The following is a 27,892-nucleotide window of genomic DNA, read 5'->3' as shown; positions in this document are numbered from 1 at the left end:
GACATATATTTTGCAGCTATTTTTTTCCAAGTCTGTGATTGCCTTTTCTTAACCATGTCTTTCAAAGAGCAGTAGTTGGCTGAGCACGATGGCTCATGCCTGTAATCCCAGCATTTTCGGAGGCCAAGGTGGACAGATTACCTGAGGTCAGTTGTTCAAGACCAGCTTGACCAACATAGTGAAACCCTGTCTCTACTAAAAATACAAAAATTAGCTGGGTGTGATGGTGTGTGCCTGTAGTCTCAGCTATTCAGGAGGCAGGAGAATTGCTTGAACTCAGGAGGTGGAGGTTGCAGTCCGCAAAGATGGTGCCATTGCATTTTAGCCTAGGTGACAGAGTGAGACTCTGTCTAAAAAAAAAAAAGAGCAGTAGTAATTAATTTTAATAAAGTCAATTTTATCATAGTTTTGAGTTGTGCTTTTCCTGTTTTATCTAATTAACGTTTGCCTTGTCTGGTCACAAGTATGTGTTCCTATATTTTTTTTAAGAACAGTACCAGAAATATAATTTCATATATGTAGTTAAAATTTTTAAAATATTTATGTTAAAAGGGTAAAAAGAAATGTGTGAAATTAATTTTAACATTATGTTTTATTTAAGCCAGTTTGTCAAGCATTTCCATTTCCACATGTATTCTAAGGAAAAATTATTAATGAGATAGCTTACATTTTTAATTTTTGTGCTAAGTCTTACCTGATGTATATTTTGTACTTACAGCACATCTTAACTCAATTGAGCCACATTTCAAGGATTCATTAGCTACATATATCTAGTGGTTACCAGAGAGTGGCTGGTAGTAGCTATCAGACAGCAGAGATCTAGAATTTTTATTGGTTTATATTTTACTTTAGGTCTGTTAGACATTTTCAGTTAGTTTTTATATAAAGTACAAGTTATGAGTTGAAATTAATTTGTTTTACAGGTGGATGTCCATCAGAATCATTTGAATAAAAGTTGCTCTTGGTAATGAGAGATCATCTTGGGTGTCAAAGCTCAAGTTTTAAATGCGCTTTCTTTTGTTGCTTTATTTTCTTTAGAGCAGTGTAAATTTACTTTGTAATTAATAATGTCCACAGATATGTCAAATGCTTAGAGTTGCTAAACGTTTAGTGTTTGACTTTATTCATATACCTATTTGAATTTAAATTACATGTCATGCTATTTACATTTTTAAGTCTGATTTACCTCCCCATTTCTAAAATTATATGTAAAATGCTTATTTACTTTGTTTCCAGGCATGTACTGGCATTGAAAACATTGATGAAGCTATTACATTGCTTGAACAAAATAATTGGGACTTAGTGGTAAGTACTTTTTTCTTTCTCTGACCAGTAATTAAATTTTATGAATTCTTAAATGTCTTTAATATTTTTTCACACATGGGTCCAGGATACCATAGCTCATCTATAACTCTAAGCTGAATTAATAAATTCTAAATGCTATACCTTTTATATGAAGTTTATATTTAGCTCAGTATTAAATTTTTGTGAATACTTAGATAATTTAAATGACTTTTAAAGTTGTTCTCTTATTTTACTGTGTATTATGGTTCATCTTCCTATGTGGTATTTTGGTGGAGATGCTTGAAAGGAGAGAAGGGTCAGACTTGTCTGACTGAATAATTTATTTGATGTTTACCCCTCACTTCTGGGGCCTTCACTGGTAATTAATCCTTTCTAAAGCTGTTTTTTTTTTTTTGAGATGGAGTTTCGCTCTTGTTGCCCAGGCTGGAGTGCAATGGCGCGATCTCGGCTCACCGCAACCTCCGCCTCCTGGGTTCAGGCAATTCTCCTGCCTCAGCCTCCTGAGTAGCTGGGATTACAGGCACGCGCCACCATGCCCAGCTAATTTTTTGTATTTTTAGTAGAGACGGGGTTTCACCATGTTGACCAGGTTGGTCTCGATCTCTCGACCTCGTGATCCACCCACCTCGGCCTCCCAAAGTGCTGGGATTACAGGCTTGAGCCACCGTGCCCGGCCCTAAAGCTGTTAAAGTAGTTACATTCTGCTGTGGTTTTCCTTACAAACTTCAGGCAGTATATTATAGAGGTGGCTTAGTTTTTTCTTTCTTTTCTGGCAATAACTCAAAAGGCAAGGCAAAGCATATCACTAAACATTCACCTATTACAAAGCAGACTAAAAATGGATTGCGTAATGGTATTGGAGCAGTATTGGTTGTGTCATGATGACACAGACATCTCTTAATGCCTTTGAAATGCTAAAAAAAAAAAAAGTTTAAAATATAATTTTGAAGAAGTGCTAATTTTCAAAAGTCAGAACTTAAGACACGTACTTAGAGAAGTGAGTTTGGATATGTAGGTATATGTACACATATGTTATATGGGCTTACATAATTAACTGTTGATGTCCGTGTGCTTTATGTAGACTTACTAGTTCTTTAAACTTGCAATATGGAAAGCTTTTCTTCTCAGATTATAAAAGTAATGATGCTAATGTAATGAAATGAGAAGATGAAAAATTTACAAAGAAAATATTAATTACCTTTAATTGCATCACTCAGATAATAATTGTTGCACAGTTTTAAGGTATATTATTCCAGATTATCTTCTATAATTATGTGATTAAAAATTTTAAAAATATACAAGTGATTGTTTTATACCTTCTGTTCTGTAATCTGCATTTTTCACTGAATTGTGGCTGTTCAAACATTAAAGTTTGTCTAGTATTTCATAGTGTAGCTGTAACATAATAATTTAACCAACTAGTCCTATGTTTCTTGGGCATTTAAGATATTTGCAGCATTTTGCTATTATGAAATTACTGTAGAGAACATCCCTGCATATACATGTTACATATTTAACCTATTCTTTACCAGAAGAAATGGAATAAATTAAATTTGTAATTAAATTTCGGAGTCAAATTACATGCATATTTTTGGAGTGTTGAATACTTTTTAACCAAACGGACTTCCGATTGGTTTTACTAATTTAAAATTCTACCAATGATGTACATTTTTGAGATTTCCTATTTTGTTAAACCAATGCTTCCTTTTTTTGTGTTTTCATACTTGTCAAATTTTAGAAATATTTGTATAGCTTGACTTTAAATGTATATTTTTAACCACTGTTACTCGACTACAACAAAGTATGATATAGGTGACAGCTCCATGATTGCCATGTAGAGGAAAGGAGAAAGGCAGCAACTTAATTGAAATGATGCTTCCAGGTTTCTTGTCTTGAGTTTTCTTTCTCAATAAAAAGTGCTGTGTTTTATTTGGTTGTATATTTTGGGAGTGTCTATTGGAGAGGCTGATGGAAATTACTGGGGTGATTAAAAATTCCTCTATGCCACTCTTGCATGGTACTTATAAGGATGATATGGAATAGAGGAAAGGGTGATTGTGGGCTGGGAGTACAAGTCTTTAATGTGGGAATTACCAGTTTTGGGAGGGAAGTATGTTCCTTCCTTATCTGCTTCCTATTGGTTCATGTCCATTAGTTTTGAAGTTAAAACACTTATTGGTTGTGAATATTTTCTCAGTATAGCCTATGCAGAGTATTGCAAAAGGAGACTTTTCCCAGATAGTGTTGAATAACTGAATGGTAAGGTACACTATTTCTGAGTTATTTATTTAGAAAATATTCTAAGAACACTTGGGTTTAAAACACTGGTGTTATATTTGTGCAGAAATGCAATCATACATTGTATCAGGCCCAAGCAAAAACATCAGGCTGTCTTTCAGAACCTTTAATTTTGGCTTTCTTTTGAGATATATCTCCCAGCTGCCTTTTCTTCACAAATAATCCACTTTTATTAACAGTAAAGATTTACTGTGCTGGCTCGGTACAGTGGCTCATGCCTGTAATCCCAGCACTTTGGGAGGCTGAAGTGGGTGAATTACCTGAGGTCAGGAGTTCAAGACGAGCCTGGTTAACATGGTGAAACTCTGTCTCTAATAAAAGTACAAAAAATTAGGTGGGCATGGTGGCGGGTGCCTGCAATCCCAGCTACTCATGAAACTAAGGCAGGAGAATTGCTTGAACCGGGGAGGCAGACGTTGCAGTGAAATAAGATTGTGCGACTGTACTCCAGCCTGGGTAACAGAGCAAAACTCTGTCTCAAAAAAAAAAAGAAAGGATTTACTATGCTTTGTAGCAATCTTGCTGTTTACATTTTATCATTTCCCCTGTTTTTATACAGCGCCCACTTTGTTTTTTAAAAATTAAATTTAGGCCGGGTGCGGTGGCTCACGCCTGTAATCCCAGCACTTTGGGAGGCTGAAGCTGGTGGATCATGAGGTCAAGAGATTGAGACCATCCTGGTCAACATGGTGAAACCCCGTCTCTACTAAAAATACAAAAATTAGCTGGGTACGGTGGCGCATGCCTGTAATCCCAGCTACTCAGGAGGCTGAGGCAGGAGAATTGCCTGAACCCAGGAGGCGGAGGTTGCGGTGAGCCGAGATCGCGCCATTGCACTCCAGCCTGGGTAACAAGAGCGAAACTCTTGTCTCAAAAAAAAAAAAAAAAAAAAAAATTAAATTTAAATATTTTGAATAATTCATCACTGGTTTAAACTTTTCAGTAGCATCAAGGAACTTTACACTATGTTCTCTATATTTTGCTTATGTCTTATATTTTGTGTTTCTAAATTATTACTATCACTGCATTTTCTAGGCTTTACAGAATAGTTTACATTAATTGAGTTTTAACCTAGGACATGTCTGTATTTTGTATTTCCTGCGCATATCACCTGGATGTCTCCTTTGGTGTTTTTGTGCACATTTTTGCTAGGGAAATGTAAAGGAATCTCAGTCACTACAGTCTGGAATTGTGATGAAGTGAAAAAAAAAATCTAATAAAAAAACGCACTCAGTGAGCATTGAGTGCTTACAGTGCATCCGGATTTTTGCTAGATACAGTGAGGACTTAAAAAATAACACAAGAGCTGGGCGCGGTGGCTCAAGCCTGTAATCCCAGCACTTTGGGAGGCTGAGGCGGGTGGATCACGAGGTCAAGAGATCAAGACCATCCTGGTCAACATGGTGAAACCCCATCTCTACTAAAATTACAGAAAATTAGCTGGGCATGGTGGCGCGTGCCTGTAATCCCAGCTACTCAGGAGGCTGAGGCAGGAGAATTGCCTGAACCCAGGAGGTGGAGGTTGCGGTGAGCCAAGATCACGCCATTGCACTCCAGCCTGGGTAACAAGAGCGAAACTCCGTCTCAAAAAAAAAAGGAAAAAAATAACACAAGATATAGTCTCTAACTTTGAGAATTGTGCTGAAAAATCAGTAAGACACATGATCTCGGATCTGTGTGTATTACACAGGTCTAGTATTACTTATGAGAAATGCTTGGGACCAAAAGAATGTCCAGATTTTGGATTTTTTCCGATTTTGCAATATTTACATTATACTATTGAATATTAGTATTGCTAATCCAGAAATCTGAAATCCAAAATGTTTCATCAGGCATTTCCTGTTGAACATCCTGTTAGCACTCAAAAGGTTTAGGATTTCGGAACATTTTGGATTTTAAATTTTTGGATTAGGGATGCTCAAAGTAACTTCCTAAAAAAAGCAGTGATTGCAAATATTTTAGCTATTTTGTAGATCTAAACACACTTATAACACCTATTCTACATGAAAATAGAGTCCAGTCCCAGGAATTCTAGTTATTACTTACTTTTCCCAGATCTGTCACATTATTTTGTTATATAGGCTGCTATCTGCAAAAGAGGTATTCGAAACTCTGTTTTAAATACTCCACAGTTGGCTCTACTTATTTGGGGTAACCACAGGTTAGATTGTGTATATCAAAATTCTGAAAACAAAGTAATATGAACTAATACTTTTAGGAAATGTATCAGTCTACTGTTTTACTTGACAGGAATCCTGTGGGTCTCTTCCAAGGTTATCTCCTTCTAACTGTTGTCATTTTTCACATTGCTCTGCACTGAGAGTTAAGAGAAGCTGAATATCATTACAGTTGAGATTCCTTCTTTGAGATGAATATTTTCTATTTATATCCAGAAAGGTAAGTACCTAAGGAAGAACTAGTGAGAGTGAGTTTTAGAATCTTTTTCTGTGGAAGTGTGCTGTGTGAACATTCTAAATTCTAATCTAGGCCTTAGAATTGACCCACTTCTCACTTTCTGTTTTCACTATAGAAGAATTTGGGCCAGGGGAGAATAAAAATCTATATGGCTTATGTGATTTTGACTAATCAAAATGTTAGCTATAGTGGTAAACATATTGCCTTAATATTGAATTGAAGGAAGAGCCCTGGCTTTTCAAACCCCTTAGTAATTTATTGAGTATGGCCTGGGCCAAGTTACTTCTCTCTAACTTCTGAATTTCCTCATATAAAATAAAGGATTTGTACTAGATTATGCTCAAGCTCCCATGATATATGAAGTATTTCTGAAGGATCTATTATGTCCTAATTTTTTGTTAAAAAATCTGTGAATAGCAGTCATTTATAAATAGTAGTACAAAAAGATTTTTAGTAGAATTTTATAAGTTTGAAACATTTTAACACAGACTATTAAAAAATTCTTTTAACAACTTTATAGTGTAGATGATGGCAGGAGAAGATGCCCTGCCAGTTATTTTATACAAGTTCTCTAGATATGAAACTTCTTCAATAAGTTAAAATTTCCAATAATCTCTAGCAGTTCCAGGGAAAGATATCTGACATATACTTGATAACACAATGCCAAGTGAAATAAAGTGAAAGTAAACATTAATCTAGCCCATACTACATTTTAAGTGCACTGTGCTCTTAGGAAATGATTTTTGAACTTTGCACTCAATTTCTGCTGTAGTTTGCTGCCTCTGCTGACATTGCTGTTTTGCTGAAGAAAGACTCTATTCAGAGTGCTGTATTTATTTTCAACTACGTGTTTCAACCTATGGCGAGAGTGAAACAAATCTGCATATGTGTTTCTGTATTGTTATTTAATTTTTAGTCCTCAAAGATAATTTTGTACTAATAGAAGCTTATAGTACAGTCATTTACACTGAAGAGTCAAAACTAAGAAAAATCATAATGCACATAATCTACCTCATTTTAAGATCCATTGAGGTACTTTGAGACATTTCCACCAATTTTCACTTTTGAAAAACCATATTTTCATGATTGCCCTAACATTTTGTATAACAGTTTCTTCCACAGTTATTCTCAGGATTTGGCTATAGAAGTCCTCAAATATGCACTGCTTTTCTCACTTTATACAGTGTTATGAACACCTGCAGTTTTGTGAATGAATAGACTAACCATTGATAATAATGACTTTCTGTTCTCATCTGAAAGCAGCCAAGCATTGAGCACTGGCCTTCATCAGTGGCCATCAGACACTGGTTTATATTTGCACAGATGCTTGCTATAACAAAAGAGAAGTTACTATGAAAGAATAGCTCATTATATCAATTTCTGCTTTACTACAGCTCATTATATACAAAATTTTTCAATTTCTCAATTTTTAAGGTGACAATTATTCCATCTTCTATTGTCTCTTCTTTAATTGAGGGTTTATTTTGTGTTAGGTATCATGTCAAGTGACATACTTACATTATATCACTGAATCCTCACAGCAGTCCCAAAAGGTAAATAGGGAAATGTTAGATTATACAGATGAGAAACTGAGGGCTAACAAAGTTAAGTAAACTGTCCAAGCTTACATAGCTATTAAGTGGTAAAATTTTGAACCTAGGCCTGTCAGTTGATGAGGAATTGTCATAGCTGTAAACCACATTTTAAGATTACTTATTATATTTTCCCTACCTAGTATGCTGTTCTTCTCTGTACTAGTTTTTTCTTCCTGCTACTTATAAATAGTGTTATATTGGGTTTTGGCTGTAATCACATAGTGGTGCTTTACTCTAAATATGTTTGTGCTTTGTTTTCAAATAGATTCTCAGTTCTAGAGGAAAGGAATTGTGTTTCTTAGTAGTTTGTCTTTGGCACATAGTAGTTGCCTAATGAATACTTGACTGATTGAGTTTATTATTAGCAAGTTTATTTTTAGGTCTGTTCTTTCTCTATCGTTTGGATATTTGAGTATCTTTGCTGTTAAGACTTACTCTTACTGATACTACTTTTCCTTGTCTGGCAAACATAAGGTTTGAGGAAAGAGCAGGATAACCTAGATACTCAAGGAATAGGAAAGGGCTGATTTTGATATCTAACTGGTAAAATGACATGATTTCTACCAATTGTGGCTTTTTTAAGAAATACTTTTCACAAATCTTTTCTTTGCAGTTTTCTAAGCATGTCATACGAATCTTTCCTGTTTACATGTGGTTGTGCCGTTCTACTATAAGGAAAGCTCATTATATAGCCTAACCTATTTAAAAGTTTTTTTTTTTTTTATCAGTTCTGATTCTCAGGAGAAAACTTAAGGTGATAAAACACTGCTAAAATGTAATTAGGTGTGAAAGAATTTTTTTTTTACCTTTCAAAGGAAAATCTAAGTTTTTAGAAACATGAAATTCTCAGTTTACTAAATGCACATTGGTTTACCTGATCAAATCAAAACCCTTTGAAGTTCACAATTTTTCTCAATTGCAATTTGACCTTCTGCTTATTTTTACATTGGATTTTGCACTACCTATTGTATCATTTTGCCTACCACTGTAATCTAGTTCTAGATTTACTTTATTGCATGAAAGAAACATCTGTTTCATAAAATCTATGATAGACAACAGTTCAGAGGCTTTAGGACCCAATAAATATGTGTTGTGTTAATCCTCTAGCAGAACATGCTGGTGCCTATTGTTGAATGCATTTTGGAAACATGTAGCTAATATTTACTGTTTTTTGGTATCTAGTACTACTTATATAAATTGACAGTATAAATATGTTTTAGAACATAAACTATTTAAATGAAACAGGGATTCAGCTCACGGCTGGAAAACCAATTTAAAGGCTTTATGCTAATTCTGAACAAGTAGCATATGCTACTTATGACTTGGACATTTAAAAGAAAGTAAAAATTTAGACTGGGCGCTGTAGCGCATGCCTTATAGTCCCAGCACTTTGGGAAGCCAAGGTGGGTGAATCATTTAATTGAAGACCAGCGTGGCCAACATAGCAAAAACTCATCTCTACCAGAATATACAAAAATTAGCCCCACGTGGTGGTGCATGCCTGTGGTCCCAGCTACTCAGGAGGCTGAGGTGGGAGGATGGCTTGAATCTGGAAAGCAGAAGTTGCAGTGAGCTGAGATCACACCGTTGCACTTCAGCCTGGGTAACAGAGTGAGACACTGTCTCAAAAAAAAAAAAGAAGAAAAATGTAAATTGCTCCATTTTTAGATTGTTCATATCAATCAGATGCATTGTGTACTTAATGTTTTTTAAAGCTTACTAACCTACAAGCTAGCTTGATTTAATTTATTTTTATTACTGCAAGTTATTTAGACAAAATATCATCACAGCCAAGTTTAGCTTACCTGTAAATGTGATGACTTGACAGTTCTTCTTGCTGGTTTCAAAAATCAGCTGACATAAATCAGTAAGGGCTTGGAAAATAAAATAATATGGCAGTTAAAATTCCTGATCCTACTGTCAGTTTTTTAAAAATTTGCTATTTAATGGTAATATAATTTCTTAAAATTTTAAATTAGACTTCTCTATCTTTAAGTAAAATGTTAAAGTGTTCATGTACAAATATTAATCTCTTTTTGGTTTTGATTTATATTTAATGCTTAATTTTAAAATATTTTATATTTTTATATTATGCTCATCTAAATACTTCATCTCTTGTGCATGTACTCAATTTCTCTCAAACACATACTTGCTCTATATCTTAAAAAGCCAAGTTTAAAATTTATGTGGTAATTATAATTCTTTAGATTCCAAGGTATTCTAAGATTAATCTTTGTGTATATCTGCTTTAGTTACAGGAAACTGAATAGTGGAGTTGTTCTTTAAATGCTTTTGTTACTGGAGTTGGGCTTTCTTCTTTAGCTTAATGTTAAAAGCTCTACCATTTAACCCCTCTTCTTCATCATGAATGAGTTTTCATAACTCTTGGAGTGTGTATAACTTCATAATCTAGCTAGTTACCCTATAACCTCAAACATGCCATATGTATTTCTGCCTCTAAGTTTTTTGCTATTATTGGTCTCCCTTGGATGTTTTCCTCTATTTCGTGGTGACCATCCAGTGTTTTTTTTTTTTTTTCATAAAAGCCTTCAGGAACTATCCAAATTTCATCTTTCCTTTAAAGCTCACCTGAAGTCTTATCCCTTATTCCTTAACAGGCTATTCTCTCAGTGGGGACACCTGTCAATATTTTGTTGCCTCTTTCCCTCACTTAAACACACATGTGTGTGTACATGCACGCGCATGCACACACACACATACACACCCTCTTCTACATTTAAAGAGAATGTCTATTAATTGTTGAAAGGATTTAAATGATTTCCAGCTAAGGTGTGTAAGGAAGAGCTGTATTGATAGATGTACACTTTGATTCAAGATACAGCTGGGGAAATGCATCGTATGATACCTTTAATAAAGCCATGACTAGCAGCTGTGTAGATGTCTTTGAAGATATTTAAGTAGCCCTAATGTAATGTGATATTGTTACCAGCATGTTGGCGTTTTGACTCTTTTTTTTAACCGGGAGATTTATTGTATCTTTCTTATGCCAAAACTGACATATAGTTCTAGAGGTTAGTAGTCTATATAGTCAGAGTTCTGTATTTTAGGAGTATGGCAGGTCCAATAGCACTCTTACAAGTTCTGTGGCTGAATTTTGGGACTTATTTTTTTTCTTACTAATTGCTTTACTGCACAGAGGATGAATATTTTAAAATGTATAATGAGTGATAACAGTGTGCTTAGAACACAATGATATGTAAAAATGTAAAGGAACTACAGTAAACTTGCAAATGAGTGTAGAGCTCTCAATACCCTTTTTCAGACTTCTGCTAATGTTAACATCTTACAGCTACGGTACACAACAATTGGCACAGTGCTATTGGTAATTTTCTGTCTTTTCTTTCCCACCTTTTTGAGACAGAGTCTCATTTTGTTGCCCAGGCTGGAGTGCAGTGATGCAATCTCGGCTTACTGCAGCCTCCACCTCCCGGGTTCAAGCAATTCATCTGCCTCAGCCTTCCGAGTAGCTGGGACTTCAGGCATATGCCACCACACCTCCTAACTTTTGTATTTTTAGTAGAGACGGGGTTTCGCCATATTGGCCAGGCTGGTCTTGAATTCCTGACCCTGTGACCCGCCCGTTTCAACCTCCCAAAGTGCTGGGATTACAGGCGAAAGCCACTGTGCCTGGCCGAGTTTGAGCAATTCTTTTGCCTCAGCCTCCCTAGTAACTGGGACCACAGGTGTGTGCCACCACACCCAGCTAATTTGTATTTTTAGTAAAGACAGGGTTTCACCATGCTGGCCAGGCTAGTCTCGAACTCCTGACCTCAGGTGATCCACCTGCTGTGGCCTCCCAAAATGCCGGGATTACAGGTGTGAGCCACTGCGCCCAGCCAGTACTTTTCATACAGTACTACTGTGATATAATATTACTGTTATACTACTAGTACAATATTATATTATTTTATTTATTTACTTATTTATTTTTGAGATGGAGACTCACTCCCTCGCCCAGGCTGGAGTGCAGTGACACAGTCTCGGCTCACTGCAACCTTTGCCTCCCTGTTTAAGTGATTTTTCTGCCTTAGCCTCCTGGGTAGCTGGGATTACAGGTATGTACCACCACTCCTGGCAAATTTTTTTGCAATTTTAGTAGAGATGAGGTTTCATCACATTGGCCAGGCTGGTCTTGAACTCCTGACCTTGTGATCTGCCCACCTCAGCCTCCCAAAGTGCTAGGATTACAGGCGTGAGCCACAGTGCCCGGCCTAGTACAATATTATTAACTGTTGACCTTATTTGACTATTACTAGATTTTCTACTAATGTGCTTTTTCTGGTTCAAGATCAGATATAATGTCCACAATGCATTTTGTTTTCACATCTCTGTAGCCTCTTCCAACCTTTGCTAATTCTTCAGCCATTCCTTGTTCCATGACCTTGACACTTTGAGAGATTACTGATTGGGTATTTTGGGGCGTGTTCCTCAGTTTGGGTTTGTCTGGTGTTTTTTCTTGAGAGATTGAGTTTATGCATTCTTGGGAAGAATATCACAGGTGTGATTTTGTATTTTTCTCAGTATAACAGGAGGTACATGATGTCAATATGTGTTTTTATTGATGCTGTTAATTTTGACATGTGGTTAAGATAGTGTCTCCCAGTTTTCTCCACTGAAGAGTTACCGTTCTTCCCTTTGTAATTAGTAAGTATCTTGTGGGAAATATTTTGAGACTATGCAAATATCCTGTTTCTCATTAAATTTTGCCAATGAATTTCTTATCCTCCACTGACTTATAATTATACCTCTTAAAATTATTTTTAGTAGTTATTCTAGGATTAACAATATAATTTTTAATCAGACAGAACCTACATTAGGTAATAATATATTGCTTCATGTAACAGCACCATACAGCATTGTATTTCCAATTTTTCTGGTTTTTTTTTTTTTGGTATTATTTTTGTCATGTAATTTACTTTTGCATATGCCAGTAATATAATATTTTGCTACTGTTTTTACTTCTGGTAATCAGTTATCTGTTGGAGCAATTAACTGTAGGGAGAACATTAATTTAATTTTATTTTCATTTGGTTTAGTTCCATTTTTTAAAAAATTTTTTGGTATAAGTTTTTGTCTGACATAATATTCCTTTTGATTGAACTACTTTAGCATTTCTTGTAGAATGCATTTGTTGGCAATAAATTCTCAGTTTTTTTTTTGTTTTGGGAAGCTTTTATTTCTTCTTCATTTTTGAAAGGTGCTTTCACTAGATATGGAATTCTGTGTTGACAGGCTCTTTTTTAGACTTCGTGTTTTTTTTTTTCAGTTTCAATATGATATGCCTAGAGGTGTGTGTGTGTGTATGTTTGTGAGTGTGTGTGTTTCTAAAGCCTTGTAGCCGTGGTTGCGTTGGTGCTCTTGGATCTGTGATTTTGAAATATTTTTCTTCTTTATTGAGGTGAAATTTATATAATATATAGTTAAAGCATACATTTTAAAGCATACAATTCAGTGATATTGAGTGTATTCACAATGTTGTGAACCCACCAGCTTTATCTAGTTGGTTTTGAAAATTCGTGGTTAGTTTTTTCTTTTCTTTCTCTCTCCACTTTCTAAGATTCTGACTATGCATACATTAAATCATTTATTTTTTGTCTATAGCTTCTGTTTGTTCTTTTCAATGTGTTTCAGTTTGAGTAATTTTTAGCTCTATAGTTTCTATAGATTTATCTTCAGTTTCACTGATTCTTTCCTCTGTGTCAGTTCTACTAATGAGCCTGTTGTGGGCATTCTTCATCTCTGTGACTGTGTGTTTTTTTTTTTAATTTCAAGCATAGTTTCTTTTTCTTTACTGTAATTATGCATCTGATCTTAATGTGTTGTCTGTTTTTAAATTTATTGTTCTAACATCTGTGCTCTGTCTCGGTCTGTTTTTTTTTTTTTTAATTTCTAAAATGAAGTTTATTATTCAAAGCAAATAATAACATTGGTCTTCAATTTATTTTTATTTTGTTTTGATGTCACCACGTCGATCGGAAATGGTTTTCAATTTTTATTTCTGTGTGGTTATGGAGTCTGAATGACTAGCTCACAATCCCAGGTGATACTATAAGTTTTGCTCTTTACAATGGTGTTACTGTTGTTAGGGGAAAAGTCTTCACTGACAAAGAAATGACACTAATGAAAACAAAATCAAGAATGATCCACTGGTACCACAGATTACAGAGAAGCCGTTAGTAAGCAGTTCCCCACCTCTCACAGCAAAGGGATCAGGAGCTAAAAATATTTTAGAAAAATCATATAGCACCTGCAATACGCTCTTATATAAAGGCCAAGCTTGTAAACGATTCCTTCTCATCCATGCTGCTCAAATGTGAAGGTATTAAATATAAGGCTAAACTCTGGCGAATCTTCTCACTTCTTCCTCTTCTTTGTGTAATAGAATTTTTTTTTCAAGTGGGATTGGGACAGTCCCTTCACATTCTTTTAGTTCTTGGGTCAGAGTGTGTTTGACAATATTCAGTCTGATCACATCTATGTTTGGAGACAGGTGCTTCATCATGCTTTCAACAGTTGTGGTTGTTGCATAAAAATCCACCAGGAGATACCCACCTCTGTTGTGCCACTGATTGTGGGTGGAGATTTTACAAGGAAGTGCTTGCTCACTCAGGTTTTCCAAGTCCCTCACTATTGCTCCTCTGTCCATCAGAGGCTCTATTTTACGTTTCAGAGCAGCAGCAGTCTTTGCCGCATGGCTTTCAGGATTAAAGCCAGATCATAGCAGGGCATGCCCAGAGGCTCAGAATTGGTTCTTGGGATGTGAACAGGCAGGACATCAGGGATGACGGGGACCTACAGGTGGCTGGGCCGGACAGCTTCTGGGAGACAAAAGCACACTCCAGCCACACAAGCTGGGGCCCCTTCAGTCTGTTTCTTATGACAGCTTCTCACTTGAAAATGTACTTTTTCGTTTTTTTTTTTTTTTTTTTGTATGCTTTGTAATTTTTATTGAAAGCTGTACATCTTATGTAGCATAATATAGACAAAGGCAAATAGATTTTATGCTTGGAAATGAGTCTCCCTTTCTTTTATGCTAAGAGTTGGAGCATAATTTTGAGTTAGATTGCATTTGAGATTTATTTCTCCCAAGAAATTGTCCCAAGGAAAGGCAAACTTAGAAGGGATTCACATTCTGTTGAAGATGTAGTTCAGCCTACTGAATAGAGAAAACGTTCACTTGTTTGGCTACACCAGGACAGGGCTGGTTCATAGTCACTGGACAAGCAGTTAGCATCTTCTTCTGTGCAGGTCGGGGAGCAAATCAGCAAGGAGAAGAGTGGGTGCACAGTAGGGTTGCAAAGAGTGTGGGGTCCCTCTGTGCATGGACAGGCTGCACATAGGGGAAGGCAATTTGCAGGAGCAGCAGCGTGGTGCTAACCCTCTAATCACAGGAAAGGCAGGCTGTGTACAGGGTTTTACAGAGAAAGTAAGAGTCTTAGTGGGTGGGCAGGAGGTCTTTGAACACTAGTTTGCATGTTGAGAAGTCCATGGAAAGGTTATTGGTAGACTAAGACTGCAAGGTTGCAAAGAGAGTGTGTTCTGGACCGATGGCCGAGAATACTGGATATCCTCACACTCATACTGCCAGCTTCCATGTTGCAGCAAGAAACTGAAGGCAAGCATCTTCCTTCTGTGCCCTTCAAGTGCCTTTTACAGAGAAAGGTTAGTATCATGCTTGTTTTAAAGGAGAGCGATACCTATAGATTCCTCTTTTTTTTTTTTTTTTTCTTAAATTGCGGAACATAATTGAAGGATGCTTTTGGATCTGAGAGTCAATAAATTGATAACTGAGACAGATGGAGATATTGGATGACAGATAGTAAGCAGTCACTGTTGACGTGAGCTAGATGGAAGTCCCACCCCATTTTACATTTCTGTACCTTTTCTTATATTAAGCCTTTATTTGGAATCACTGTTCCTTGGTACTTAAAACATTTTCTTCCACACAGCCTTTCAAACATTTATCTTGCTCAGGGCACCGTCTGTTATAATCTTGATCATAACTTTATCGTTACCAACTACTGCCACCTCCTTCAATAATCTTATTTTCAGGCACACTAACACCATCTTATACCCATAACCTGACTTGGGAAATCCTTGAAGCACAGTAGCATCTGTAATTTACTGATACTGCCACCTTCACATTGTTTTCCAGATTCTTTGTATTCATTTTTCCTGAATCAATTTCTTGGCTTCATCATTATCTTAACACTGCTGTGGGATGAAAACTTGAAGCCCAGGTCTTCGGACTCTAGATTCAGGTAACAGTATAGTAGAGACGACAATTTTAACACTTAGGCCAGTTCCGTTCAGTTATATTTTGCTGTGCACAAATATCATTGATAGTGTCTTCCTCAGGCAGTATATTAAGGCTTATGGAATTATGTACAGGTTTAGCAGAAAAAGTGGATATCTGAGTATCTGCCACATACACATATTTCTCCCTGTAGCCATGTTTGTTTCAAAGCCTCTTAAAAATAGTTGCGATTGACAACCTGCAGAATGGGAGAAAATATTTGCAAACTATCCACCTGACAAGGGATTGAAAACCAGAACATATAAGGAACTGCAGAAAAACAAATGTTATGATTTTAAAAATAGGCAAATGATCTGAATAAACATTTCTCTAAAGAAGAAATGCAGATGGCCAACAGGTACATGAAAAAGTGTTAAGCATCACTAATCATCAGGGAAATGCTAATCAAAACCATAATGAAATATAATCTCATCCTAGTTAAAGTGGCTGTTATAAAAAAGACAGAAAATGTCAAATGCTGGTAAATGCAGACAGAGGAAGGGGAACACTTACACCCTGTTGGTGGGAATGTAAATTAGTACAGCCATTATGGAAAACAGTATGGAGGTTCCTCAAAAAAACAGAAAGAGCTGCCATATACCCAGCAATTTTCACAGCTAGGTATATATCCAAAATATGGGAAATCAGTATTTTGAAGTGGTATCTGCACCACTATGCTTATTGCAGTACTGTTTACAATAGCCAAGATATAGAATCAACCTAAGTGTTCATCAAAGGATGAATGAATAAAGGAAATGCAATACACACACACACACACACACACACACACACACACACACACAATGGAATATCATTCAGGCATAAAAAAATGAAATCCTGTCATTTACAGCAATATGGATAGAACTGGAGGACATTATGCTAAATGAAGTGTCAGGCACAGAAAGACAAATATTGCATGTTCTTATATGTGAGAGCTAAAAAGTTTCATCTCATTGAGGTAGTGAACAGAATGGTGGTAAACAGAGGCCGGAAGGGTGGTAGGGAGCAGGGGATGAAGAGAGGTTGGTTAGTGTGTACAAAATTAGATAGAAGGAATAAGTTCTGATATTCTGTAGCACAATAGAGTGACTATAATGAACAATAATTTATTGTCTATATGTAAGTAGCTAGATTTGGAGTGTCCCTAAAACAAAGAAATGATAAATGTTTGAGGTGATGGATATCCCTGTTACCCAGATTTGATCATTGTACATTATATGCTTGTATCAAAATATTACATGTACTCCATAAATATGTACAGCTATTATATATCCATAAAATGAAAAAAATTATGTCAGAAACCATAGACAAACTCTCTTAATCACATATGTGACACATAGCCCTCAATATTAAAAATTATCAGTTGTGATCACTAGTGGTGTGTTGAAGTAGAAAATTAAAGTGTTGGTTTTAGACAAAGATAACTGGCATTCAATAATATCCCTATATCTATCACCTGCCATGATGCTTTATGAAGCTAGTAAATAATTCCAAAATGAATTTATGTCATTCTCTTATTCTGAATGAATTCAAAAATTATGCTGAGTTCCTTACTATCTGCTAGCACTTTTTTAGGCACAGGGGATGTAGCAGTGAATAGGACAAAGGAAGTCCACAGTTTTGCTGGATTTTATATTCTTGAATAGATGGAAGTCAGATAATCTGCAAAAGTAAATTCATAAATATATAGTGTAATTTTATAATATGATAAATACCATGAAGAAAACCAAATAGAATAATAGAATAGTGTGACTAAAGATATAGAGAAGGTTATTTTATGTTGTAGAGTCAGATAAAGGTAGCATTTTAACTGAAATGTGAAAATGAGGAGCCAGCCAGGTGAAGATCTCAGGAAAAAGCACGGTGAAAACAGAGGGAAAAGCAAACGCAAAAGCACTGAGTTGAGAGCAAATGTGTTTCAGAAAGAGATAGAAATCTAATGTGGCTAGACGATAGTGAGCAAAGGAGTGTCTTTAGAGAAGACCAGGCAGACGTAGGGGATCTGGTTTTTATGACTTCGTAGACAAGAATTTTGTGTGTGGCAAGAATATTTTAGTTTTATTATTCATAATCCAAAAGTAATTTTTTCAGTAATGCATGTAATATTAAAATGCATGCTTAAGAATGATCTAAAATTACACTGGTTTGGATTACAATACGGTGTTCTCTTAACAGAGACCTCAAATGACAAGCTAAGAACTAATTATTGTTTCAAGGAAATAATTACTCAGACGCTTGGTTCTTTTTCTTGGTATCGACCCACCTGCCTTTCACCGTTTGGGCTGCAACAGTCTAGGAACTCAAAATCTAGAGTTTTATGTCAGAATGGAAGTATTCGTTTCAGTTAGTCAATGAGAAAGGGTTAGTACTCCTAGCTAGTGAGTTTAATGAGGCTCAGTGCCATTAGTCAGTGTATCTGGATCCAACACTCCTGCTTAGGGTAATGAAACTTAATATGCTTAGAGTATAATTGAGTCTTAAATTTTTGGTCACTGAGGAGAAATGAAGTTCAGAATTCCAAGTAAGAAAGTATAATGAGGCCTTTGCATTCCTCGTCAGTCAGGAAGTGTAACAGAGTCCAAAACTTTTAGTCTGGAAATGTAATGATCCAGCATTCCTAGTTAGTCAGGAAGTATAACAGTCCAGCACTTAGGCAGCTATTGCTAAGCAACTAGTATGAAGGTTGATGAAAAGGAAACAGAAACTGATGGTTAAAGTGAAGTTTTGGAATCATCAATTTATTTAGGCCATGATTGATATCCTTAAAAATTTTATGTCTCATATGTGGGTTTTTCTTTTTGCCTTAATAACTTTAAAAAAAATTTACTATTTGGCTTTTTATTTTTTATAATTATCTTCATTTCTTACCATGTTAACTGATTGGCTACTTCAAAATGTTTTTCAGATAACTTCATATCTTTCTTTTCTTTGCTAGTCAAAGGCTTAGGCCTTTTTCTTCCTGTTTACTACAATGCTAAAGGCAAAGAAAGAAATGGGAAGAAAGCTTGGTTTTCTGAGTAGTTGCTGGCTTTTCAATTGGGTCTCTTGAGTGGACATCCAGATTGTTGATGATGAAGTATTTCTGTTTCTTAGTTTTCCTTCTAACAGTCTAGCCCCTCTGCTGTAAGACTGCTGAGGTCCACTCCAGGCCCTGCTTGCCTGGGGAACAACTGTAGCAGCTGCAGAACAGTGAGGGTTGCTACCAGTTTCTTCTGCTATCTTTGTCCCAGAATGATGCCCGCCAAATGTCAGTCTGATCAGACGTTTGTTAGGTGACTCTTTGGATATACAGGGGTCAGGGAGCTGCTTGAGGAGACAGTCTGTACTTTATAGGAGCTCAAGGGCTGAGCTGTGAGCTCCGTTGTTCATTCAGGGCTGTTAGGCAGGTACATTTAAGTCTGCTGCAGCAGAACTCATAAAGCCCCTTTTTTTCCTCAGGTGCTCTGTCCTGGGGAGTTAGGACTTTATTTATGAGTATCCATTGCACTGTCCTGCCCAGCAAGGAGGCAGTCTAGTCACTGCCTGCCTGCCGAGGCTCCACCCTGCTGCCATGGGCTCCGCCCTGCTGCTGAGTGTAATTCCCTGTAGTCCTATTTATATGGGTGTGGTTAGAACTGCCATGGTGATGGTGGCCCGCCTCTCTAATGGCGGACTCTCTCTGTTATGGTGGGTTGCCTCGGCAATGGCAGGCTGCATCAGCAATGGGAGAGTACCTCAGTAGGGGTGGAGTGCCTCAGTAATGGCGGTCGCCCCTCCCCATTGAGCTGCACTGTCCTGGGTTCAGCGGTGCTTGCCGTGAAACTCTCAACCCTGAGCGTTTCCAATTGCTGTTTTGTTTGTTTTGATGGGGGTGGGACCTGGTGAGCCTGATCACCTGGCTCCCTGCCTCAGAGCCCTTTTTTTTTTTGGAAGTTGAACGGTTGACTCTCTCCCAGGTGTTTCAATTGCCAGTTGAAAGGGCACCAGGATCTGTGTGATTTCCCATGCAGCGACCCACTGCGCTGGCTCAAACAACGTCACTGCCCGGGAATCTTCTGGCCTGGCTTACTGTTTAAGTCCCGTTTAATCAGATGAATGTGCTAATCTGCCTTCCCAAATCTCAAATTGCCAGTTCAACAGGGCAACCAGACCAGTGTATTTTGTATAGAGTGCCACTGCGCTGCAGCGCCGGCTGAAATGGCCGTGCCAGCCGAAATGTGGCACATATACACCATGGAATATTATGCAGCCATCAAAAATGATGAGTTCGTGTCCTTTGTAGGGACATGGATGAATCTGGAGAACATCATTCTCAGCAAACTGACACAAGAACAGAAAATGAAATACCACATGTTCTCACTCATAGGTGGGTGATGAACAGTGAGAACACATGGACACAGGGAGGGGAGCATTACACACTGGGGTCATTGGGGGGAATAGGGGAGGGACAGTGGGGGGGTCTGGGGAGGGACAGCATGGAGAGACATGCCAGATGTGGGTGAAGGGGAGGAAGACAGCAAATCACACTGCCATGTGTGTACCTATGCAACTATCTTGCATGTTCTGCACATGTACCCCAAAACTTTAAATGCAATTTAAAAAAAAGCTTGGTTTATCCTATGTTTCTTCTGAGTTTACTGTTATTATTTTTTAAATATATTTTGTTTTAATACATGAACATACATGGATATTATTGAAAAATTTTAGACTGTATGGAAACACAAAGGAGAAAGTCACCATCTTACACTGCAACTTTTGGCACTTTGGTATGTTTCCTTCTAGTCTTTTTTCCTTCCTGTGATTATATATAAAGATATGTACGTATATACCAATTTATTGTAAACTGTTGGTTCACAAATATCTTAAAAAAATTTTGAAGACTTAGCTGTGTACCTCATACAGGAAAAAACAAAACACAACAAAAATTTTGAAGCCTACAAATGAGAGAAAATACGTAAATGTCGAAGATAAAATTTTATATATATATTTCGGCCGGGCGCGGTGGCTCAAGCCTGTAATCCCAGCACTTTGGGAGGCCGAGGCGGGTGGATCACAAGGTCAAGAGATCGAGATCGTCCTGGTCAACTTGGTGAAACCCCATCTCTACTAAAAATACAAAAAATTAGCTGGGCATGGTGGCATGTGCCTGTAATCCCAGCTACTCAGGAGGCTGAGGCAGGAGAATTGCCTGAACCCAGGAGGCGGAGGTTGTGGTGAGCCGAGATTGTGCCATTGCACTCCAGCCTGGGTAACAAGAGTGAAACTCCATCTCAAAAAAAAAAAAAAAAATTTTTTTTTTAATATATATATTTCAAGGGGATTTAGGAATCAGTTATCAGCAAGGTTCTTTTTCATTCCCTGCCATGTGTTGTTTCTGAAACTTCTTTTAAATCTTGTTCTTATTGCTGTAGTGGAGCCACTGCTGTGCCAGATCTTTGGCTATAGTAGTGCTGTAGTTGGGATGTAAGGTTACTTTTACTACTCTTACAGTTTGTGTTCACTATTAGCTATTTTTATCAAATAATAGCATTCTTGTGCAAAGGGGCTGGATCCTGATGGACTTCCAGTCTCAGTAATATGTGGCATCTATACCAGTCTTAACTGCAGTTAACCCACGTGATCACTTTTCTTTACTGAGTGATATTTCATTATAGAATATGTCATAATTTATTTAATTAGTCATTTATTAATGTAAATTTAGGCTCTGTAATTTTTCTCCACCATAAGTAAAACAATAGTGCAGTAAATACTCTTGCATTTACTTGTCTACCAATTTTCTTGGAATAAATTCCTAAAAGTGAAATTGCTCAGTTAAATTTGATACAAATTGCCTGATTGTGCCTGACAAATATACCAATTTATAGATAACAGTGTGGTCTAGCTAACACTAGGCCTCATTATGGAATACTTTGATGACTTATAGTTTTTATAAAGTGAAATACATAAATCTAAAGTATTTTGTTTGAATTTTGATGGTTCTATACATCTGTGTATTTAATACCTTTAGCATATATAGAACATTTCTGGCTGGGCGTGGTGGCTCACGCCTGTAATCCCAGCACTTTGGGAGGCCGAGGCGGGTGGATCATGAGGTCAAGAGATCGAGACCATCCTGATCAACATGGTGAAACCCCGTCTCTACTAAAAATACAAAAAATTAGCTGGGCATGGTGGTGCCTGCCTGTAATCCCAGCTACTCAGGAGGCTGAGGCAGGAGAATTGCCTGAACCCAGGAGGCGGAGGTTGTGGTGAGCCGAGATCGCGCCATTGCACTCCAGCCTGGGTAAACAAGAGCGAAATTCCATCTCAAAAAAAAAAAAAAAAAAACAAACATTTCCATTGTCACAGAAAGATTCCTTATATGTTTTTCTGTGTTCTTATTGGCTGTTATATATTTTTTTCTTTTGGTGAAGTATCTATTAAAATCTTTCTTGCAGTATATTTGCATTTTCTTATTGGGTTATAGAAGTTCTTTATATATTGTGTATACTAGTCTTTTGTCACTTACTTGTAGAATAAACATATTGTTCTGGTATGTGGCTGGCCATTTTATTTTCTTCGTGGGGTCCTTTGACAGTCAAAGGTTTTAATTTGAATACAGTTCAATTTATGGGCCAGGCACAGTGGCTCACACCTGTAATCCTCACACTTTGGGAGGCTGAGGTGGGTGGATTGCCTGAGCTCTGGAGTTTGAGATCAGCCTAGGCAACACAGTGAAACCTCGTCTCTACTAAAATATAAAGTATTAGCTGGGTGTGGCAGTGTGCACCTGTAGTCCCAGCTACTTGGGAGCCTGAGGCAGGAGAATTGCCTGAACCTGGGAGGTGGAGGTTGCCGTGAGCCAAGATTGCACTACTGTACTCCAGCCTGGGGGACAGAGCAAGACTCTGTCTCAAAAATAAATAACATTCAGTTTATGAATTACCGTATTTTATTGTGTATGCTTTCATGCCCTCTGTGGGAAATCTGTTCCTTAACTAAGGGCTCAAAGTTTTTTTTCCTATATTTTCTTCCTAGAAGTTTTATAGTTTTAACTTTTATGTTAAGGTATATGATACATTTTGAGGTAATTTTTGTCTAGAGTGTGAGTGTTGGTTTGAAGTTTTTTTATTGTATTTTTTTTCCTGCCAATGGAAATTCAGTTGTTTTAGGACCAGTTTTGAAAAAATTATTCCTTCCTTATTAAATTACCTTATTGAACATCAATTAGGTTTATGGAAATTTTATGCTACGGCTTTGAGGAATGGGTTTGTTCATAGTACTGAAGTATAAGGAGTAAGGATCTAGGCTTTGTATGTTTGGAAGTTGATTAAATTTGAAAAGCCTTAGCTTTTTAAAATTCTTTTTCTTTTATTTTTCAAGTCTCTTGGGATGGCTGTAGTGGAGTGTGATTTGTAATGCATTTTTTTCAGTGTGGCATGTCCAGATTTTTTCTCTCCCCTTTTTCAATTACTAGTTTTTGTCAAACTATATTCTGGTATTAAGGTTAAACAGGTTTGTAGCCATCTTGAAATAGATATTATAAAGACCTGACAGGTCATAAGTCTCCTTATGTAGAACACCTCACTCTTGCTTCTTGTGAAAGCATAAAATGTTGGAATTGGCAAAATCTGATCAACAGTATTTAGGCCATTTCTTTATTACTTTTATTTACTGACATCTTTTTCTCTTGTTAGGCTATTAGTGATCATGGCCTTATGAAATTGTGGTTGAATAAAGAACTCGGAGAAATAGTAATTATAAATATGAAATACGACTAAAGTCTACTAATACCAGACTTCTTTGCATATCAAACAAATATTGTGAATTTTTAGCAGGAGTATGTGAACTCAGAGTGTGTGACTGGCCATTTGGTAGTAGTCATTTGCTTGGTGTTGGTGTCACCATTATAAACTAATCCAAGCAAATGCATCTCATAAGTAGGCAATAGCTTGTTTACAAAAATAATAGTAGAAATGAAATGAACTCCTTTTTGTCTGCTTTTCTTGCACAGTTGCCAACAAAATATGCTGTTGTTAAGCAGCAGGCTAATAAATATATATAAGAAATATATATTTCTTTTTATGAATAATACTTCTCTGCTTCTTGCAATAGAGTTCTTTGTGCTCTGATCACATCAAAAAAGCAGTACCTGAGGTTGTAGGTGTGCCTGGTAGCACCCCTAAGTTGGATATTTTCCCCCTTGTGTTTTTGTCACAAATATTGATCTTGGGTTTATACTTTGGTACTGAATGCAGGAAACATATATTGAGCTTCGATTGTTAGTGTATAAAGAACATCATCTGATGGATTAGTTGGAGTTAAATTTGAATCTGATTTGGTTGCTTTTATTGTTATAACTTTCAAAGAATTATTATGAAATCTAATAGTAATAGTGATGTATTCTTTATAGTCAACACATCAAGGAGTTTTCAAAAGAATCCTCTTCATGTTATTTCTCTAAGAGAAAATTACATTAATTAAAATGTTTATATTTGCAAAACTCAGTAACATCTGTGGGAGCAGCTGGTTGTCACAGATTTTTCTAGAGAGATTGCAGAATAATGTTTATTTATAATTTAATTTTTCTAATTATATAAAATATAAAACATGCATGCTTTAAATTTATAATTCTACATGTAAAATTGTTTTAAATTTATAATTTAAATTTAAAATTATGCTTTAAATTTATAATTCTACATGTAAAATTATAGTTATAGCAAAGCATATATAGCTCATATAAAATTAGATATAATTTATTTGTAACTTTACATTAACATGTAAAATTATATTTACATTAATGGAATATTAAAAGTAATGTAAAATTTTACATTAACATGTAAGTTAATGTAAAATCGTAATGTAAAATCTGTAGCTTTTTGTGATTACGTGAGTTTCATAGGATAAAGTTTTTTGTTAAACAATTTAGAGCTTTGAAAAATATCAGTTGATGAATATCCTCAAATATAGATTCTTCACTTGGTTATTTTTTTTTTAAAGAAACCTCCACTATTTGATGGTTTCCGCAGGCTTTACCCCAGCTGGTTCAGTCCATAAAACCATGCTGTTGTAACACACCAAAATGTGTTTAAAAAGCTGTGCATGCCTTTATGATTTGACTTTTTTAAAATTGTACTTTAAGTTCTGGAGTACATGTGCAGATCTTGCAGGATTATTGTATAAGTACACATATGCCATGGTGGTTTGCTGCGTCCATCCCCCTGTCAACTACATCAGGCATTTCTCCCAGTGTTATCCCTCCTCAACCTCCCCACCCCCTGCTGTCCCTCCCCTAGCCACCCACCCCGAAACAGACCGCAGTGTGTGCTGTTCCCCTCCTTGTGCCTATGTGGTCTCATTGTTCACCTGCCGATGAGTGAGAATTTGCAGTGTTTGGTTTTCTGTTCTTGTGTAGGTTTGCTGATAATGATGGTTTCCAGATTCATCCATATCCCTACAAAGACATGAACTCATTCTTTTTACGGCTGCATAGTATTCCATGGTGTATATGTACCACATTTTCTTTATCCAGTCTATCATTGATGGGGATTTGGGTTGGTTCCAAGTCTTTGCTATTGCGAATAGTGCCGCAGTGAACGTAAGTGTGTGTGCGTCTTTATAATAGAACAATTTATACCCAGTGATGGGATTGCTGGGTCAAATGGTATTTCTATTTCTAGATCCTTGAGGAATCACCACACTGTCTTCCACAATGGTTGAACTAATTTACACTCCCACCAACAGTGTAAAAGTATTCCTATTTCTCCACATCCTCTCCAGCATCTGTTGTCTACATATTTTTTAATGATTGCCATTTTAACTGGCATGAGATGGTATCTCAATGTGGTTTTAATTTGCATTTCACTAATGACCAGTGATATTGACCATTTTTTTCTATGTTTCTTGGCCTCATAAATGCCTTCTTTTGAAGTGTCTGTTCATATCCTTCACCTACTTTTGAATGGGTTTCTTTGTTCGTATCTGCTTCAGTTATTTGTAGATTCTGGATATTATCCCTTTGTCAGAAGGGTAGATTGCAAATTTTTTAAAATTATTTAATTATTTATTTATTTTGAGTGGAGTTTCACTCTTGTTACCCAGGCTAGAGTGCAATGGCACAATCTTGGCTCACCACAGTCTCTGCCTCCTGCATTCAGGCAATTCTCCTACCTCAGCCTCCTGAGTAGCTGGGATTACAGGCACGCACCACCATGCCCAGCTAATTTTTTGTATTTTTAGTAGAGATGGAGTTTCACCATGTTGACCAGGATGGTCTCGATCTCTTGACCTCATGATCCACTTGCCTCGGCCTCCCAAAGTGCTGGGATTACAGACGTGAGCCACTGTGCCTGGCTGCAAAAAATTTTTTTCCATTCTGTTGGTTGCTGGTTCACTGTAGTGATTGTTTCTTTTGCTGTGCAGAAACTCTTAAGTTTAATTATATCCCATTTGTCTATTTTGGCTTTTGTTGCCATTGCTTTTGGTGTTTTAGTCATGAAGCCCTTGCCCATGCCTATGTCCTGAATGGTATTGCCTAGGTTTTCTTCTAGAGTTTCTATGGTGTTAGGCCTTACGTTTAAATTTTTAATCCATCTAGAGTTAATTTTTGTATAAGGTGTAAGGAAGGAATCCAGTTTCAGCTTTCTGCATATAGCTAGCCAGTTTTCCCAACATGATTTATTAAATAGGGAATCCTTTCCTTATTGCTTGTTTTTGTCAGGTTTGTCAAAGAACGGATGGTTGTAGTTGTGTGGCGTTCTTTCTGAGGCCTCTGTGCTGTTCCATTGGTCTGTATCTCTGTTTCGGTACTCGTACCATGCTGTTTTGATTACAGTAGCCTAGTAATGTAGTTTGAAGTCAGGTAGGGTGATGCCTCTAGCTTTGTTTTTTTTTTTTTTTTTTTTTTTTTTTGCTTAGGATTTTCTTGGCTATGCAGGCTCTTTTTTGGTTCCATACAAAGTTTAAGGTGTTTTTTTCCCCCCACTTCTGTGAAGAAAGTCATTGGTAGCTTGATGGGGATAACACTGAATCTATAAATTACTTTGGGCAGTATGGCCATTTTCATGAGATTGATTCTTCCTAACCATGAGCATGGAATGTTTTTCCATCTGTTTATAGCCTCTTTTATTTCCTTGAGCAGTGGTTTGTAGTTCTCCTTGAAGGGGTTCTTCATATTCTTTTTTAGTTGTATTCCTAGGTCCTTCATTTTCTTTATAGAAACTGTTGAGTGGGAGTTCACTCATGATTTGGCTCTTTGTTTGTCTGTTATTGATATATATGAATGCTTATGATTTTTGCACATTGATTGAAGGCAGAAATAAAGATGTTCTTTGAAACCAATGAGAATGAAGACACAATGTACCAGAATCTCTGGGACATATTTAAAGCAGTGTCTAGAGGGAATTTATAGCAATAAATGCCCACATGAGAAGCGAGGAAAGATCTAAAATCAACACCCTAATGCCACAATTAAAAGAACTAGAGGAGCAAGGTCAAACAAATTCAAAAACTGGCACAAGGCAAGAAATAACTAAGACCAAAGCAGAACTGAAGGAGATAGAGACACAAGAAACACTTAAAAAAAAAAATCAATAAATTCAGGATCTGGTTTCTTGAAAAGATCAACAAAATATACAGACTGCTAGCCAGACAAATAAAAAAGAAAAGAGAGAAGAATTGAATAGATACAATAAAAAATGATAAAGGGTATATTACCATCAATTCCACAGAAATACAGACTACCATCAGAGATTACTACAAACAACTGTATGCACATAAACCAGTAAATCTGGAAAAATGGATAAACTCCTGGATACTTACACCCTCCCAAGACTAAACCAGGAAGAAGTTGAATCCCTGAATAGACCAATAACAAGGTCTGGAGTTGAGGCAGCAATTAATAGCCTACCAACCAAAAGAATCCAGGCTTAGACGGGTTCAATGCTTAATTCCAGCAGACGTACAAAGAGGAGCTGGTACCATTCCTTCTGAAACTATTCCAAAC

General features: G+C 36.7%; 1 protein-coding gene and 1 pseudogene across 10 annotated transcripts in view; one reads left to right on the top strand and one right to left on the bottom strand.

Moving 5' to 3' along the window:
• Positions 1 to 27,892, top strand: part of FAF1 (Fas associated factor 1) — a 569,750-nt gene that overhangs the window by 104,889 nt on the left and 436,969 nt on the right. For 5 of the 10 annotated variants that reach the window (XM_002750807.7, XM_078331684.1, XM_078331685.1 and 2 more), the window contains one exon: positions 1,237 to 1,305. The exons of 1 other annotated variant lie outside the window; for it this stretch is intronic. In XM_002750807.7, coding sequence (XP_002750853.1) covers positions 1,237 to 1,305 — 69 coding nt within the window. Of the gene's footprint in view, positions 1 to 1,236; positions 1,306 to 5,853; positions 6,001 to 15,789; positions 15,896 to 27,892 lie in introns of all 10 variants that reach the window. 4 more of the 10 variants (XM_078331686.1, XM_078331687.1, XM_078331689.1 and 1 more) reach the window with 2 other exon arrangements.
• On the bottom strand, positions 13,989 to 14,363 carry LOC118142935 (small ribosomal subunit protein bS6m pseudogene; annotated as a pseudogene).

This window comes from Callithrix jacchus, chromosome 7 (genome assembly GCF_049354715.1).
Source record: "Callithrix jacchus isolate 240 chromosome 7, calJac240_pri, whole genome shotgun sequence".
In the NCBI taxonomy this organism is placed as follows: Eukaryota; Metazoa; Chordata; class Mammalia; order Primates; family Cebidae; genus Callithrix; species Callithrix jacchus.
This window is presented reverse-complemented; position numbering and strand designations above follow the sequence as displayed.